The 14,973-nt window shown below is 30.4% G+C and overlaps 1 protein-coding gene across 5 annotated transcripts in view; it reads left to right on the forward strand.

The window, feature by feature from the left end:
* The window catches only part of LOC139520148 (centlein-like), a 59,514-nt gene that overhangs the window by 23,550 nt on the left and 20,991 nt on the right, over positions 1-14,973 (forward strand). For all 5 annotated transcript variants that reach the window (XM_071312618.1, XM_071312614.1, XM_071312616.1 and 2 more), the window contains 14 exons: positions 1,367-1,448; positions 1,896-1,999; positions 2,900-2,956; positions 3,612-3,709; positions 4,437-4,546; positions 5,019-5,071; positions 5,805-5,888; positions 9,560-9,676; positions 10,445-10,542; positions 12,412-12,676; positions 13,185-13,309; positions 13,909-14,034; positions 14,278-14,378; positions 14,782-14,867. In XM_071312618.1, coding sequence (XP_071168719.1) covers positions 1,367-1,448; positions 1,896-1,999; positions 2,900-2,956; positions 3,612-3,709; positions 4,437-4,546; positions 5,019-5,071; positions 5,805-5,888; positions 9,560-9,676; positions 10,445-10,542; positions 12,412-12,676; positions 13,185-13,309; positions 13,909-14,034; positions 14,278-14,378; positions 14,782-14,867 — 1,506 coding nt within the window. The remainder of the gene's footprint in view (positions 1-1,366; positions 1,449-1,895; positions 2,000-2,899; positions 2,957-3,611; positions 3,710-4,436; positions 4,547-5,018; positions 5,072-5,804; positions 5,889-9,559; positions 9,677-10,444; positions 10,543-12,411; positions 12,677-13,184; positions 13,310-13,908; positions 14,035-14,277; positions 14,379-14,781; positions 14,868-14,973) is intronic.

Genomic DNA, 14,973 nt, shown 5'->3' on the forward strand with positions numbered 1-14,973 from the left:
GAACAAAATAAAATGTTTTTGGGAAAGGGAAAGGAATGGCTGTAGAGGATACAAATAGAAAATTAGATATGCTCATAAAAGACTTTAAATCTAATTTAGAAATTGTAAAGGCTACTTTTGTCATTTCATTATTAAATTTTTTATTATTATTCGATAAAAGATATTTAGGTTATAGATGCTAGACGGGTATGGATGTATATTCCTTTTTTATGAAATGTCAAATATGATTTTTTGATATGATATAAATCTTATGCTTTTTCCAAAATGAAAAAAAAAAAGTCTTATCTGATAAAACATTTAACTTCTCCATAAAACTTTAATTGAATTGAAATTTTATGATGATTTATATGAGCAGTTTTTATTTGCATGTTGCTTTTTCCACAGATTATTTTTCTGCATGATCACATTTTTGTTAAAATCACATGCTTATGTCACGACATTGTATCACTGTTGTCTGTTGGTATTAAGATAGATTATAGGCGAAGTAAAAACGGTACACAGTTACACTGTGGCATATAGCAGTTTTTTGGTAATAAAAAAATCAAGAAAATCGTGAACAAAATTACTTCTGTTAAGGGTTAGGGAATGGTCTTTAAAAACATTCTCTTTGATCTGACTTAAGTTATGTGCTGTAATTTCAGAAATTATTCAGCGAAAAATGGAAAAATGCAACAAGATCCGGTTCACAATGATAAAAACTTACATTCACAGTCTCTGTTGTGGTTTTCCTTTGTAAAATTTTTGAAATTATTTATTAGATTTCACATTTTTGGTTGTGGTCAAGGATTTGCATTATTAAATGAACATGCTAACTTTTGAATTAAAAGTATTTAAGAAAAGCTAGCTATAGAGTAAACATTACATATTACTGCAGAAACACATAATTTTAAGAAATGCACCTTTAAAAAGCTGTTTTAAAATGATCAGTGACCTTCTGTGTCATTTTGGTCTCTTGTGGAGAGTTGTCTCATTGGCAATCATAACAAATCTTCTTTTTTTATATATCCTTTGTCCTTACAAGCTGTAGCTTTTTTCAGCTACATTTTACACAAAATATAATGAAACAAACTGTTCATTAGTATAAAAATAGAAAGTATAGGTGATGCTTCAATAAGGAAGCAACTGAATTACACAACCACAAAAATAACATTTGAAGGTCAAAACGTACACTGTCTGAAAATTGTTAAATATCTGAGTCTATGCAAGTTCTTAAAATTCGTGTATCAATTAAGTCTTGAGTATAGCAGTTGTTTTTCACTAGTTTTGCTGAATCGAGCTCTTTTTTTTTTAAACCCTTGTTGAATATGCTTTGGAGTTCAATATTTTTGTTATACTTTTTTACATGAAAATTCATTTCCTTTTGCAGCTAAGAAGTTTTGAAAACAGAGAAAGAACATTAGATGATGTCCGAAGAGGTACTATTGAGAATTCAGAGAGGGATCGAATGGGTAAGGAGATGTAACATTGTATTAAGCCCTAAGGTTTATTTTTGTTACTCTTGAGAATTGTTTTAGATTGCATTATATACTCTTTCAGACCATTGTTATATTTGGCACTGATAACATTAAAAAGAAAACTGCAATTTTATGGTCAAAATTCTTTCTGAAAGGAATACTGTAAATTCAGTAATTATTGTGATGTTTTTATGATTGGGAAAAATGCGGGTTATAATCACAATAATTAAAACTAGCGTTTTGTAATTTCTTATAGGAATTAAACAGGATTTTTCTCTATATCACAATTAAAATGGCATTTTAGGTGTAAAATGACAAAATCATAATAATAAATTGACACAATATTTTTCTGAATTAACAGTATTCAAGTCATGTATGATTTGCTTACAGGTTTGGATGGTTAATTTATTGAAATTTCATATTCATTTCTTATTTCTACAGATTTGGAGCAGACGGTTCAAGAGCTGAAACAGAAACTAGACAGTGAAAGGTCAAATAGAGCAGAAAGTGAAGCAAATAGGATGACTCTAGAAAATCAAGTCATGGTTTGTTATATATATAGATTCTACCACTGCATCGAGTGTAATACGTTATTTATCCACTCGAGACAGTTAAAAACTTCAAATTTAAAACCTGAGGCTTGCCCGAGTGTTTTAAATATTTAAAATTTAACTGTCGAGAGTGGATAAATATCGTATTACAGGAGATTTGGTGGTGGAATCTGTTTCTCTAACGAATTTCTAACATTATGCAGGCAAACTTATTCCTTCTTTTCGAATGATCTGCAAAAAGATGTGTTCTTTCTATGTGACGTCATCAGGCATGGTCACCTTTTTTCATGCCGTCACAATAGGAATTTCAGAGGAAAGCAAGAAAATTTGACGTCATAATCAGATTTTAACCAATGAAGAACTGAGATCAAACGAACCACACGTTGATTAAATTTTTTTATACAATGGGTGCAAAAAGGGATAAATTGACGAAGAATTAGAGAAACATGTATATGTATTTTAGTCTACAATAAGAAGTTTACTTGTTCATCAAAAAGAAATATTTTTTTTCTGTACATGCATTTTTCTTTATATTGTTGCTGTTTATTGTCTAGCCTGTGATAAAAGTTGCTAACGAGGAATTTCTTTTCAAGGGTCAACAGCATTAATAATTGAAAGTACTTTCTAATTCTTTAGTATATGGCTGGCTTGCATATATATGGCTTTTAAGTAGTAATAAGGCTAAGTTTTAAAGATATATGTAACACCTTTTTGAAATAGCAATACATTGAAGTGTATGCTTCTTCTATACATATTCACATCTTTCAAATATTTTAATAGCACCACCTTTTAAATGAAGATTTACTCTTTTTAGTGTTACTTTTGTCAAAGTTTAAGTATCATTTTAAAATTCTTTATTAATTGTTTTAATTATCTTTTATATTTATTTTTCAGCTGTTGGAAAGGGATGTTACTGATAAAGTAAGAAAGTTTGAAGGAATGATTTCTGAGGTAATTATTATATGTAATACTAATAGAGCTTCATTTTTAGGAGGATTTGAATTTCTTGTTGTAGTTTCTTAACCACCAGACAACACACGAGAATGTTTAGTTATAGAGATAAAATTGAGAAGGGAAACAGGGAAAAGTCAGAATGACCCCCTTCACAGTCATTATCAAAATTTGCCCATCAAACAACACTAGTCTGTGTCCACACTTGTAGATTCTATTAACAAATTGAATTGAACTGTGAAGAAGTCTTAAGCCAGGAAAACCTTCAGATGGTTTCACTAATTATTTTGCATTATTACATGTATCTTTTTTTAACCTGATACTGAAGTTAAACATTATAATATATATAGGTATGATTAATTGGACTATATAGCTATGTTGTGAAATTACCAGTATATGCATTTGGTAGACAGTCTTACTCAGATTATATAGTCTGTTTCAATGATATAACTGACAACCTTTCTAAGAAACTAGCATTAAACCACCCAGTAAACTAGTATCAAGATTAAAATTTCAATTTCAAATAGGCTTAAAACATCAGGGACAAAAAAGAAAATCGTAATTTATTGTATCAACTTTTGGATACACATGCATTTAAAATAAAATGATCATGAGTAAATATAAGCATAAAATCATTGTTTTAATACATTTTCAGCTTGATGAAGCAAAGAAATTACTGCAGCAGTATGAGAGTCAAATGAACAAAACACACAGAGATGTCACATACAAAAACCATGAGCTGGAAAATGTTAGGTAAGGATTGTAAAACTATAGTTTATAAAAATATTAACACCCCAAGGTTGACTCAGGAATAGAAATTATGTCACTTGATCATCATCCGACCAGAAGTAAAACTCTAGCCAAAGTGGGGTGTCCTTTTGCTTGTGTGGGATGTTTTAATTTGCCATGTGCAGTCAGAATGGGGACATTTATTCTGATGCTTCGAGTAGAGAAAAGGCCATGCTCTCTGTAGATAAAGATTTATTTTAACAACTCTTCGATTGATCCATAGGTGGCCTGTTTCAGACCTAAATTTCAGTCCTTATCCAAATTACCTTTATTTCCTAATAGCATTAAAAATTTTCCACCCTCCATCTCGTCGACACCCCTATAGGACCTACCTGCAGTATGCATTGTTTTAAAATTTGTTCTCATCCTTAACATGAAATATTTGCCACTGCATTTTAAGCAAACATCAATCAATCAATCAATATAAAAATGTTTTTTGATCCAACACAAATATCTTCTTGATTGTTCACTGTGATTATGATCATGATTAGATTAACATGTGATCGAAAAGATTGATAAAAATATATAAATGATAGAATGATGTTTTATTTGAAATGTATTGAATACTCCGTCTTTTAAAAGTCCTTCAAAGACAGTTGTGGGTCTAAAAAAACGTTTTTTTTAAATTTTATTCTCTTGCTGAGATAGAATGAAAAATAATTTATTGAATGCTTTTTGTTTTTTCTTGTAGACGAGAATTGTCAGAGCTATGGAGCAGTCATAATCAACTAACAGAACACTCAAGCCAGCAGGCAGACTTGATCAGACAGTTGCAATCATTACAACAAGATACTCAGAAAAGTAAGTTGTCTGTTGGCGCAGAAAAATTAATATGTTTGTCCTATTTTACTTTTGAATTTTGTTCAAGTTAACTTTGTGATAAGATTAGGGGCTGACCTTTTGTGAGATAACCCTTTTCTGGAGGAGGAAAAGTTGATTGATACCTGAACACCAACCTTAAGTATAACTGCCATGAATGAAATTATAAGCATTTTCCTGTATTGTTGATTTTCATTACAGAAAACATTTGATGTCACACACCAAAAGTTATTGTTTTCAACCTCAATAGGTCAAAACTGAGTTCAGTCATAGTCTTAAAATTTAAAATGAAAACTAGGATTGCATGTTTTACAAATATAGTGCAGGGTCAGAGGTTTGGTTTTGAAAATAGATAACAGGGTTGCATGTTTAAAGTTCAGAGGGATGGAACATAAAGTTTGCCAAACAATAATAGTCATTATTATCATTAATTGATAAATATTTTATTTTGCAGTGTTAAAGAGCCAGGAAGATGCCTACTCCATGGAAGCAGTCTCTATACAAGATGTAAGTATTTAGTGATTCAGTAAATGCTTAAATATTTGGTGTGTTATGTCATGTATGTATGAAAAATTAGTAATATATTATTATTTATCATTGTTCTTATTTTACTCACCTCCCCTGCTCTAAAGGAAGCGTTTTATACTGGTTGACATCAGTCTGTCTTACAATCCCATGACATTTCAGTGTACTTTTCCTAGGAATTTGAAAACAAATCAGAACTTCGTTGAATATGGGAGAAAGCTTTTTTTCAAAGAATTTATGATGAAACAAATCTTACCAAAGGGTGTCTGAGATTTTTATGTCTTGCATTCAGTCTGGTATTTGATTCTTTGTCTCACATTTCACCGTTCACACTGATTCAAAAACCCAGGAGGTTGGGTCAGACAGATATGTAAGTCTAAAGCGACCATATAATAGTTTATCAACAACAGAGGGAGAAATGTATATCCTAATCTATTAACAAACGACATTTTAAGGGTATAAATAGTACTAACTTTTTATATTTGGTTTTTGAATAAGATTACCAGAGACTCGTTTTAAATATTTCATAAAATATTTTTAGACAGTAGATATGAGTCAGTTTAGTGGTTACTTAGTCAGTTTTCATAGACTATACAATAAATGTATATGCATAGAATGTACAATTTATGAAGAGAATATACAATATATGCATAGAATATATACAATATATGCATAGAATATACAATATATACATAGAATATACAATATATTTCAGATGTATAGTGAACTGTCCGACAGATATGAGAAGGCAAAGAGGACAGAAGCAGACCTGAGAGCTCAACTACATTCTGTTAGAAAGGTAAGGCAATGCGCGCGAGTTGTTTATATATATACTGTGGATTCATTATTATTCGTTGGATACTCATTTTAGTGGCTTTCGTGGATACAGGTTAACCATGAAATTAAATGTTCAAAAAATATAGGTGCACTCGACTCCAATCTTAATTGACTATAGGATTGTCAGTTTTCCTATCGAAGGTGGGTGGTTTTCTCCGGGCACTCCGGCTTCCTCCACCAATAAAAACTGGCCGCTACGAAATAGCCTAAATGCGGTACTTAAAAGTGGCGTTAAAACACCAAAAATCAATCAAAATTTTTTTTCTATAGGCTTGTATGCAGACTTCGGTAAAACCACGAAATTGAATATCCACAAACATCCAAGTTTTCCTTAATCCACGGAAATAAATGAATCCACAGTATCATGGATAAAATGTACTTTGAAATTGACAGAAAACTAATTAAGTTTCACCCATGATTTCCAGTGAAATGAACAAAGAATGCAGTCCAATTTGAGAAAGGTCACATGCTATTTGTAAATATTAAGGGGAGCTGTAAAGCCTCATGATATAGTATTGTAAATAATTTTCCGCATAACCCTGTAATTTGGGTTGGTCATCAATAATTTTTCTGTTTTTATTCCCCAAATAGGGGTATTATGTTTTTTGGTCTGTGAGTCTGTTCTACCGTCTGTCTGTCCCTCCAGGTTAAAGTTTTTGGTCAAGGTAGTATTTGATGAAGTTGAAGTCCAATCAACTTGAAACTTAGTTCACATGTTCCCTATATTTTAATGTCAAATTAGAGTTTTGACCAGAATTTTACGGTCCTCTGAACATAGAAAATGATAGTGCATGTATGCCTCCAAGTACTATGGACATATTCTTGTTTCTTTCGATTTGGCAATTGCTCTATCAATCTTTCTATTATTCTATTCCATTTTCAATTTAAAGACATCTTAACCTTCAGGGTGGTAGAAAATTGAATTTAATCAAAGGCAGTGTTTTTTAAAACTGTGATCCAAAATTTTGTTTCTATTTCCCTTCTAATATTCTACACTGGACGTTAAGCACTGGACAATCAGTCATACAAATATCCCCTCTATAAATTTTTGTTTGGAGATTAATGATACAGATGTGTAATAACTACAATACAACTACATTAACTATATTATATTACAATGTAGTATGGTTACTTTGTTCTCTAAGGAATATCTACTCAATACTTGTATTGGTGTAGTAAGTCACTTGGTAAAAACAACTCTTGCAAATTGTCACAGTGATTATAAGAATGAGTAGTAAAGAAAAGAAAAGAAATTGTTAAATCTTTTTTTTCCAATTTTGATAGAAAAAGAATATATTTATGCAGAAAATAGTTATTGCAAGATTTATAGGCATTTTTAGGTCCCATATAACTGTTTAAATATTAACTAATGAAAAATCTGTGATCCATTAAACAAACTTTAATAATAAAGTGTGAAAAACAAGAAAATAATGAAAAATAATATTCACTGATTTTAAGTCATAATGTTTTGATGTTTTGTTGTAAATATAGATTTTTCATAACAGTTTGTCATAGAATTAATAATTTGTTGTGTACAGATTAATCACAGCTACTAAACATTCTTTAAATAGATTTAAAGAATTAGTTGACCGTAAGGGAAGTCTTTGACCACTACAGAATTTACTTCAGTCATGTCAGTGCAAATATTGGAAAGTTGAGTACTTATTTATTGCTCAGTCTTTAAAGATTTGTTCATATCAAAATGGCCTTTTCAAATCAAAGTATTATAACTAGTAAATCTGTAGCATTTGAGCAAATTTGATTTTCATGGATTACAAGTTTTTTCAAACTGTTGATTAAATTAAACTGACCAGATGTAGAAAAATACAGATCAGAAGAAGACATTTCCACCTTAAATTTTACAAATGTTGCAAACTAATAATGAAGTTATCCATTTCATGTCACATGATAACTATTCTGTCCTACTTTAATCTTAGGTTAATGGCCATGCTGAAATAGATATTAATTGAAAAACATATATTTTAATTTGTCTGTAAAAGGAGGTTAACAGTAAGTGTAAGCTGTAACAAAGTAATTTAGAAAGACCGTCAATTCTTGTCACCTTTCGCGTATTTATGACGTTTTGTTATGATTGTCGTGGGTAGTAATATCATTAATGATACAAATAATTCCTTCCCCAAGGTGTGATTTAAGCCATGACTTACAAATTAACTTATTCATATAGTATTCATTTGCTGTCGCGTCAACCAAATTTCATTTCCTTTTCTGTCAACATTTGATTTGTTGGTTGTTGTAGGTTTGTAAATTCAGAATCGTCTCATTATTTCGTAAGTGTTGTTCTTTGCAAATATGTGTCAAAGCATAGTCCTCTTATTGCCTCTTCATTGCAACTTTTTTCCGCAAAACATCACAACATGTCAATTCTTGTTATGGTTAAATTTGGATGGACAAGTTTATTACCTATATAAAGGTGTAACATTCGACAAGTATCGTCAATTGACGAAATATGACAAGGATATTGGCAAAAATAAAAATCTAATTTAGGTAATGAAAATGGCAAGGATGGCACCAGGTATTAGTCCAGAGATTGAAATTGTTTTGGGAATTTGACAACAATTAAATTAACACCAATGATTTACTAGTTGGTTTGTAGACAAACATGTTAAGGACAATAAATCATGGTCCCATAGGAGCTTGAAATTCAATATTTGTGATGTTCTGTCTTGTAAAACAAGAACGCAGACAATTTATTTTGGTGTGATCTTCTTTTAAAAGTAATATGTACTTATTTTGTGTCATTTTTACTTGATTTTGATAATTAATCTTGAAAAGCATGTATTGTTTAGACGTGACATGGAGTAGCATTGAAGACTTAATTAGGTTTTAACAAAGACATTCATTTGATCTTGTTTAAGGATAGTCAAATCTGAAGAATATTGTTATAACAGTAATATTTAAGGTCATGTCATTGTCATTTGAAATTAATTTTGGAATAGAAACTTTTTTTTTTAAATTATTTGTTTTTTTTAATGCATTTCAAATAATGGCAGAAAAAGAAATTGATGACCAACCCAAAAACCTATGGACAAGAAATTGGACAAAGATTTCATGAAATTATTTTGAAAAAAATGCAATGAGACAATTTAAGGCTACACCAGATGTATTTTTCTTTTACTGTCTTTTTCCATGCTAGTGTTATTTTAAAGAAAAAAAACTTTTTTTTCCCTATGAGAGTTCCACCATTGTAATGTCAAATAATTTTTTAATAGAAAATCCATCTGGTCACACTTTGTTATAAATGTATCATAATTTAGCTCCCACTCCTTTTCAAAATATTGGGAAACTAATATTTGTATCCACTTCTGTTTCTGTGGATTCATTTATTTTGTGGATTGCAGAAAATTATTATTTTCATAGATACTTTGATTTTGATTTTTGCCGAAGTTTTGATACTTGCCTAACTAAATTTTATGCATTTTTGAACATTTAAACTCATGATTCACAGTTACCCTTGAAAGCCACAAAAATTGGTATATCTCACTAATAAAAATGAAACCACAGTATTGTCTTACGCATATCTAAGAATCAAGCTTTAATATATGTGGTTTTAAAATGTTTAATTTTGTATAAACCTCACTCGGTTTTCCTCATTTCACAATTCATATATTACAGGATCTTTTGGATAAAGATGATGTGGTGGCTCAATTACAAAGCAGAGTGGATTCTTTCTCCAAACTTCATTCTAGAGGAGCATCAGCTCTGGATGGAAGTTTTATATCTGATAAACTGGTATTTATATTTCTTTATATGTATATGCAGTAGCTCCTGTTTAATGGGGTCAACATTATTTTGTTATTAACCCCCAGTTTGCTTGGCTTATGACTAGCTGTACAACTTTTTCCCCATATAATAATTTATAAATACTTAATTTTGTCATTAGACCTTGATGTCATCAATGTTTTTCATGAAATTTAGAATTAAATGATAAGGATTGACTGCAATATTTTTGTGGTCTATTTAAAATAACCTCAAAAATGTGTTGCACTCTTTTAAATAACCTGCTACGTGGGTTATCCAGTGTGAACCACATTTTTCATGTTATTTCTTCATAGACTCAACAAAAATTATAGTCATTCCTTGAATAAAAAAGTAATGTAAAAGAAATCATCCATAGATGCAATTTCCATTTTTATGACACGAAAAGGTAGCCATGATAGACAAATGATGATTGCATAAATCAAGTTATACTGTGAAATACCTGCAGAATGAAAATGACTCGACCTAGCTCTAGACCCTTGGGATATTGACAATTATAACATGTTTGACTGAATTGCTTTTTTTCTCTTTTGATGATGATAATTTTAGAAAACATTAGATTTGTTTTTTAATTCATTTATTTGCTACACAAGTAGGTCATCCTGCATAAGTTAAAAAAATTACTTAAAAATACCTAAATTTACTTTAACAAAGGAACTTTGATTGATTTCCAATTTTTTTTGATTGATCAAATGACCAATAGATATTTTGAAATTATTCAAATCATATTTTATTTTTCAGGTCAATAATGATGAGCCTTTTATGGACTTTGAATACAAGATTAAACGTCTGGACAGGGAAGTTGCTCTACTAAGAGACAAATTAAATGAAAAAGAAAGGTAAAACATATTTTAAATCAAGTTAAATCCGATGTTTTCTTCATAAGGAAACGCCAGTGCCAAGTAAGAAATATGACAGTTGTTTTCCTTTAGTTTAATGTATTTGTGGTTATGTTTGATTTTTATTAGACCGCTGGTCATATATTGGTATGACGTTGGCGTCGTCGTCGTCTGAAGATATTTGTTTTTCGCACTATAACTTTAGTATAAGTAAATAGAAATCTATGAAATTTAAACACAAGGTTTATGACCATAAAAGGAAGGTTCAGATTTATTTTGGGAGTTTTGGTCCCAACAGTTTAGGAATTAGGGGCCAAAAAGGGTCCAAATAAGCATTTTTCTTGTTTTTTTGTACAATAACTTTAGTATAAGTAAACAGAAATCTATAAAATTTTGACATAAGGTTTATGACCACAAAAGGAAGGTTGGGATTGATTTTGGGAGTTTTGGTCCCAACAGTTTAGGAATTAGGGGCCCAAAAAAGGTCCCAAATAAGCATTTTTCTTGGTATTTGCGCAATAACTTTAATATAAGTAAATAGTAATCTATGAAATTTTAACACAAAGTTAATGACCACAATAGGAAGGTTTGGATTGATTTTGGAAGTTTTGGTCCCAACAGTTTAGGAATTAGGGGCCAAAAGGGTCCAAAATTAAACTTTGTTTGATTTCTTAAAAAAATGAATAATTGGGGTTCTTTGATATGCCAAATCTAACCGTGTATTTAGATTCTTAATTTTTGGTCCTGTTTTCAAATTGGTCTACATTAAGGTCCAAAGAGTCCAAAATTAAACTTAGTTTGATATTAACAAAAATTGATTTCTTGGGGTTCTTTGATATGCTGAATCTAAACATGTACTTAGATTTTTGATTATGGGCCCAGTTTTCAAGTTGGTCCAAAATTAGACTTTGTTTGATTTCAACAAAAATTGAATAATTGGGGTTCTTCAATATGCTGAATCTAGCCATGTATTTAGATTTTTAATATTTGGGCCCGGTTATCAAATTGGTCCTCATTGAAGTCTAAAGGGTCTAAAATTGAACATTATTTGATTTTATTTGATATGATATGCTGAATCTAACCATGTATTTAGATTTTGGATATTGGACCATAATAGGTAAATGTCCAGTTAAAATTTTTAAAAGTTTAAGTTCTTAGACCACATTTATTCTGTGTCAAAAACCTATGTTGTGTCAACTATTTAATCACAATCCAAATTCAGAGCTGTATCAAGCTAAAATGTTGTGTCCATACTTGCTCCAACTATTCAGGGTTCAACCTCTGCGGACGTATAAAGCTGCACCCTGTGGAGCATCTGGTTCCATTTCTGGCGGGACTTTCTACATTGAATTTTCCTTAGTTTGTTTATTGTACTTTTTATAACAGAGCTCAAATTTTTCATTATTTATGAGGCAAATTTTACTTTAATTATAATCTTTATACAGTTATTTTTATTAAAATATTATTTTTATGCCCCACCTACGATAGTAGAGGGGCATTATGTTTTCAAACTTGGTACACATGTTCCCTATGATATGATCTTTTTAATTTTAATGCCAAATTAGAGATTTTACCCGAATTTCACGGTCCACTGAACATAGAAAATAATAGTGCGAGTGGGGCATTCGTGTACTGAGGACACATTCTTGTTATTTAATATAATGATCGTTATTATTGATGGTTATCCATACAGAAATATTTTACAATACATTGTAAGGGAGATAACAATTATTTACAAAGAACACTATTGAGATGATAGACTGAAATTGTCAATACTCATACCTTTATTCTACCAAATATTGATAAATACTGAAGATTTTAAAAGTTTTCTGGACGATAATAATGAAACTTTTATTTTTCTATTCAAAGATATATTGATAGATTGGAAAGGAAGAGGGATCATTCTGTGATAGAGTTTGATGTCAGTCACCTAAATCACCATGAACGTACTCATTCTACACCATCCAGAGGTTTGAAGGACTATCGTAGCATAGCAACAAGTCCAATGAAGGACACCACAGTAAATTCAAGGGCAAGGTCAATGTCACCTGTCAGGAATCCAAAGGGATCTAAATACCAGGTCATACAAGCTGAGAGAAGGGTTGAAGATTATAAAAATATGCTTAAGCTGAAGGTATGTCTTAATTAGGTATTAGGAAGATACAAAAATACATTAACTATGATCGTTTAGTATAAGTAGAACAAAATTTGTGCACTGTATGTTTGATAAATGAAAAAGAAAATCCCAAAAGTTGCAAATGTAATTTGTTTAAATCCTTGCTATCTTCTCATCAAAGTATTTGGTTTTAGACCAGAGTGTTTCATGTCATGTGTTTGTTTGTTGGGCATGAAATCTATTCAATACATGAATACAGACTTGTAAATATCAAACTGGAATAATAACTTTGACAGTTCAATGATGCAGCCATCAAGTTTATCTGTTTAACATTTAAATGGTGTCAAAAATCAGCATACAGTAAAAGAGTTTTTCATGTATTGCAAACGATTTGAGTCAATTGATTAGTAACACATTTTTTCCCCACATTATACTCTTTATATTGACCAAAAATGACAGATTTCAAAGGAAAATTATTAGGAATGTTTACCATTATTATAATGATATTTTTCAAAATATTTCACAGAACAGAGAATTAGAAGAATTAAAGACAGCTCATGCCAAGAGATTAGAAAGACTAAAGAATGTCCAGGCAGATAATAAGATAGTTAAAGATCAACTCAGAGCTCTAGAATCTGCAGATAGATTTAGGTAATAGTGGTTGAATATTCGAAAAGAAATGAAATTAATAAGAAAGATATAATTGTTTGAATGATTATATCTAAAAAGTATGACAGAAATCTCAAGAAAGTATCTGCAGCATAACTGACCACGGCTACAACCTTTATCCAACTCCTAAGTAGAAATAAATGTAAAAGCAAAGTACAAACAAAAAACACATGGTCAAGCTAACCTGACTTTGTACAGACACAAAATGTGGTGGGATTGAATATTTATAGATTTAGTTATTCAATTGTTTTTTAGTATCCATCACTGAAATCATAAAAAGGAAACTGATTTTTTTTCCTAAATTCATGTTTTTCTTCAATTTACTAGATCAGAAGTTATGAAAGAATTTGTTACTATTTGAAATCAAAAGAGCCAAGGTCGAAGAACTGAATATGGTTGTCTCAATTTGCAAAAATTAAAAATAATAACGATTTTTTTCTGTGAGAGTAGAGATGCATATATTTTTTTTGAAATTCTGCAAGAACATGTATGAATTAGAAAACTAAACTTATAGCAGTTTCAATGATAAAATGTTAACTGAGAGAAATTTCCCTTTGCTGACATAATGCTTTACATTCCAGTTCTAAATCCAAAGGACAAAAGAAGAAAAGAAGTGATCCTAAAGACCTCCGTCATGAAGACAGTAAAGCTGTATGGAATGAACTGGCCTACTTTAAAAATGAAAACAGAAACCTTGTGGTTGAAAGGTAGTTGTTGTAATAAGAAATGTGAAAAATATACCAGTATTTACAGTAGGCCTCCTCTTTATTATAAAATATTGAATGCTAATATTTTGAATTTCATCTAATAAACAATATAGATAATTCAGAAAGTAAAAAGTAGTTGGTTTTTTCTTTGATAAACATCAAGCTGAACTTTGATGCAAGACATTTTTTACATTTATATTCATAGCCAATGTTTTCTCTAAATATTAAATATACATTTTGCAGAATGGCTATGGAAGAAGACATAGATTCCATGAAGGTTAAAGCTAGTCAGGATGCTGCCTCTATACATGAACTTAGAATAGCTGTGGAACAAGAAAAAGAAGGTAATGATACTTTTTCTTTGGGTAGAATTTTATATCTTCTCATAAAAATAAGGAGATTTAGTATGATTGCCAATGAGACAATTATCCATCAGAGTTCACATGTAGTGAATATAAAAAAATATAGGCAACCATATGGCCTTCAACAATGAGAAAAACACCATACCTTAACTATGAGAAAACCCCATACCATATAGCTGGCATATAAATGGCCCTGACATTGAAAATGTGAAACAATTATAAATGACAAAACTGTACCTCATACAGATAAAAAAAATTTAAAGAGTATGAAATCAGAATTGTGGCTTATTGTGTAATTTTAAATCTTCTTCTTCATCAGAAAAGTATTATTACAACTTCAAAATACAGTATTAGAATTGTATATCTATTTTTCTTCTCATTTTAGAAAGGAGACATGATAGAAGAAAGACTGACCAAAGACTGCAGGACAGAACTGATTCACAGTCAGAACTCACTTTACTAAGATCTGAGGTAAAACATAAAGTTCATAATTATACTTTGTATAAATGTTTTAATCATTCAAAACTCCAAACTGTACATGCTATGGACATACCACAAATGGCTTCATATAATCGAT

Source organism: Mytilus edulis, chromosome 4 (assembly GCF_963676685.1).
Source record: "Mytilus edulis chromosome 4, xbMytEdul2.2, whole genome shotgun sequence".
Lineage (NCBI taxonomy): Eukaryota > Metazoa > Mollusca > Bivalvia > Mytilida > Mytilidae > Mytilus > Mytilus edulis.